The sequence below is a fragment of the Triticum dicoccoides genome, chromosome 7A (genome assembly GCF_002162155.2).
Source record: "Triticum dicoccoides isolate Atlit2015 ecotype Zavitan chromosome 7A, WEW_v2.0, whole genome shotgun sequence".
NCBI lineage: Eukaryota > Viridiplantae > Streptophyta > Magnoliopsida > Poales > Poaceae > Triticum > Triticum dicoccoides.
Genome location: NC_041392.1, coordinates 710839468 through 710842700, shown reverse-complemented (window position 1 = coordinate 710842700; position 3233 = coordinate 710839468). Strand labels below are relative to the sequence as shown.

Genomic DNA, 3233 nt, shown 5'->3' with positions numbered 1-3233 from the left:
GCTCGAGGGCGGCAAGGGCTCGGGGGCGGCGCGGGCTCGGGGGCGGCGCGGGCTCGGGGAGCGGGCGGCGGCGGCGGCGACGAGGAGCGGGCGGTGAAGGCGACGGCCTTAGACGCTGCAGTGCTGTCTGTGGGGCCGCAACTGGACCAAGGCTGCCACGCTGGCAGGACGTGTGACGCCCTAGGGAAGGGCACTGCATAGTAATGTGCGACGTCTATCTGTCGGGTTCCACATGAAAGGGTCAGCAGAGTGATTTTTTCTTAAGAGCGGGTCAGTTTGTGATTTGATTTCGCCCTCGGGTCAAATACGTGATTTCTGCCTCTGCAAGGTGAACGTTTTTGACCGAGCGCGAAGCTCACTCGAGCAGACTCGCCGTCGCCATCGCCATCGCGGGAATGAAAGGCAGACGTGGATTGATTCTCGCATCGATCCTGTCCGTCCGTCCGTCTGTCAGCGCGGGCCGTACGAACGAAACCTTTCACCCGGCCGGGAGGTTTGGCATCCTATATTCGGTCGACGTTCACATTCATCGATTCGGCCGTGTCAATGCTTTTTTATCATGCTCTTTTCTGTATGATGATGCGAACGTAGTACGTGACTAGAGGAGGCATAGGGTACGTCCCCGTGAGCATCAGATGTTGATCTCCAATTCCAAAAGAGAACAAAAGTGCCAACTGTTTCTTCTTTGAGGGGAAAAAAGAGTACTACCAGCTGTTTGACACTTGAACGACAACAACGGCCAATCATGGTAAACAAAAAGACAATCAAAGCCAGAAGTGCACTGGGCATGCCCTGTGACAGCTTGCACCAAGACCGACCGTTGCCATCGCCCTCCTCCCTCCTCCCTCCTCCCTCCCGCCCCAACGGCTCTGGAGCCCCGAATCCCGCAAAATCCCGAGAACACCCTCACGTCTAACCGCACGCGTGCGCTACGGCGATAGCTTCCCCGCGTCTCTTGCCCTTCACGCCGTCGCCGGCGCCTGTCCTTATCTGTCTTTTTTTCACTCTTCCTATTTAGTCCCGCCCACCTCCGCCTTCCTTCTCCAACAGCTGAGCAAACTGTCACACACTCCAGAACTCTGAGTCTCTGACACAACCCACGTCCATCTCTAGCTTCTACCAGTTGAAGCACACACGCACCAAGGCAGAGGCAGACTCCATGGACGCTGTGGAGTCCACTTCGCCCTACTCGCCGCCGTCGCTGCGCCACAAGCTGCGGACAACCGTCTGCGGCTGCTTCGGCTCGCCGTCGTCGCCGGGCAACGAGGGAGAAAGGCCGCACAGCGGGGGCAGGACGAGGTGGAGGCGACGGGTGGCGGCCGCGGGCGAGTTCAGGTACGACCCGCTGAGCTACGCGCTCAACTTCGACGACGGCAGCAGCGGTGACAGCGATGGTGCGGACGGGGAGGACGCCGCCTTCCGGAACCGAAACTTCAACTCCCGCCTGCCTCCCTCGCCGGTGCCGGCCTCCCGAGCCGTCGCCATCGCCATCGCCTCAAGACTGAAGTCCTTTGCTGCTTCTGTAGCTTTAGTCTCTCTGACTTTTCTTCTTCTCCAAGTGAGATTGAATCAACTCTGTAAAAGTGATATTGAATCGTAGCGAGGTAGTAGCAACAGCAGCGTACCAGTACCATGATGCATGTATACATATAGGAATGAATCGATCAATTTTAATATTACGTCGGTTCTCAATGCAAGACGAAGGTTTGGTTTGATCGGGAAAAGGCTTGCTTTTCTTTTGGATGATGAACTGTGAAGGAAGTTTACCCTTTAAATTGGGTTGGTGGCGGGTGGAATCATCTGCTGTCGCCATCCTATTCCTCCGTCTGCCTGCACGTATCCAACAATGTACGTGGGGATTACAGTACTGCTAGGAAATTGTTGCGTGGGTCCACCACAGAGAAAGCGCTAAGGCGGTTGGGGGCGACCGCTAGGCGATCGTGCTCCGGCGCTAGGGTTAGGGTTTTCTGTTGGGGGTGGAGAGATTCTGACCTAGACGTTGGTCGGCGACGCTGTCCTCTGCCAGGGGCGGAGCTATGGCGGAGAGGGCGAGTGGAAGGGCAACCGCCACCATGGGGAAACAGGCGGCCCCGGTTTCGACGACGGCGGTAGCGGCTGCTACTCCGACGGAGAAGATCGGGGATTCTGCAAGCCGGGGAGAATCCAAGTCTCAGGCTGAGTGCAAGACCCCAGACCCGGCAGCAAGTCTTTCAGCAAGGATGGGTGGGATGGTTCTCCTAGACAAGGAAGCCAACGGGCTGGTTTTTGAAGAGACAGACTAATCTCTTCCCAAGGCGTCAAGATGGTCGGCCGTTGGCAAGGTATGCTCTTTGAAACCTCTGAAGAAATCGGTGCTGGAGAGAACCATGCCCCGGGCTTGGGGTTTACACAAGGAGGCGAAATTCAGAGACATGGGATCCAATATATTTGTTGTACACTTTGGTTCAGAGGGAGATTGGAGACGTGTGCTTCACAATGGACTTTGGCAGTTTGATTTCTCTGTTTTGATAATGAAAGACTACGAAGGTGGTGTGCCGCCATCGGAGATGGTGATTTACCACCTGACAAAAGGACTGAAAAATTTGGGAGAGGTTTGGGCAATTGGCTTGGATCTGCGGTGAAAGTGGACGTTGACAATGATGGTATTGCACGAGGTCAGAACCTTCGTGTTAGGCCGACAATTTCAGTTTTCGACCCCTTAATCCGCTGTTTCAACTTGAAGAAGTCCAAGGAAGATACGGAAGGGACATGGTATGATTTTCACTATGAGAAGATTCCTCAGTTCTGCTTTGACTGTGGACGACTTGTACATGTGGGAGGGGTGTGTAATCCACCTGATGATACTTATGTTCACTGGGGTGAGTGGCTACGCACATCGCTGGGGAAAACCAATTATGGGAAGGATGGATCGACAAGTGGAGTGGCTAGCAGCAGCAACAGCTTTGTGAGCTCGCAAGGAACGGGGGGGCCTGGTGCTAGGACTGACTACCCACGTATAAGGGATCTCCCTACCAAGAGGAATGTGTCCTCTGACTTTACCTCTTCTGCAGCAGTCTGCACTGGTGGACGCTATAGACAGGAGGGGGATCGAGATGTTGGCCGAAGATCGGGGGAGGAAAGACAGATGTACCCGCAGCAGGGTGACTTGAGGCAAGACCTTGAGCACAAAAAAGAGAGAGATCTGCGGGAGAAGATGATTGAGCAGAACATCCATCGTTATAGAGAAGCTGGTC

General features: G+C 55.0%; 1 protein-coding gene across 1 annotated transcript; it reads left to right on the top strand.

The window, feature by feature from the left end:
- The first annotated feature begins 1065 nt into the window (after positions 1 to 1065).
- On the top strand, positions 1066 to 1692 carry LOC119333509. Its single transcript, XM_037606384.1, has one exon. It carries the CDS (start codon positions 1160 to 1162, stop codon positions 1598 to 1600), a length of 441 nt encoding a protein of 146 aa, XP_037462281.1. The 5' UTR covers positions 1066 to 1159; the 3' UTR covers positions 1601 to 1692.
- Positions 1693 to 3233: the final 1541 nt, after the last annotated feature.

Bases quoted from the DNA above. Each gene is read 5' to 3' on its own strand.
- LOC119333509 (XM_037606384.1), top strand. From the start codon at position 1,160: ATGGACGCTGTGGAGTCCACTTCGCCCTACTCGCCGCCGTCGCTGCGC.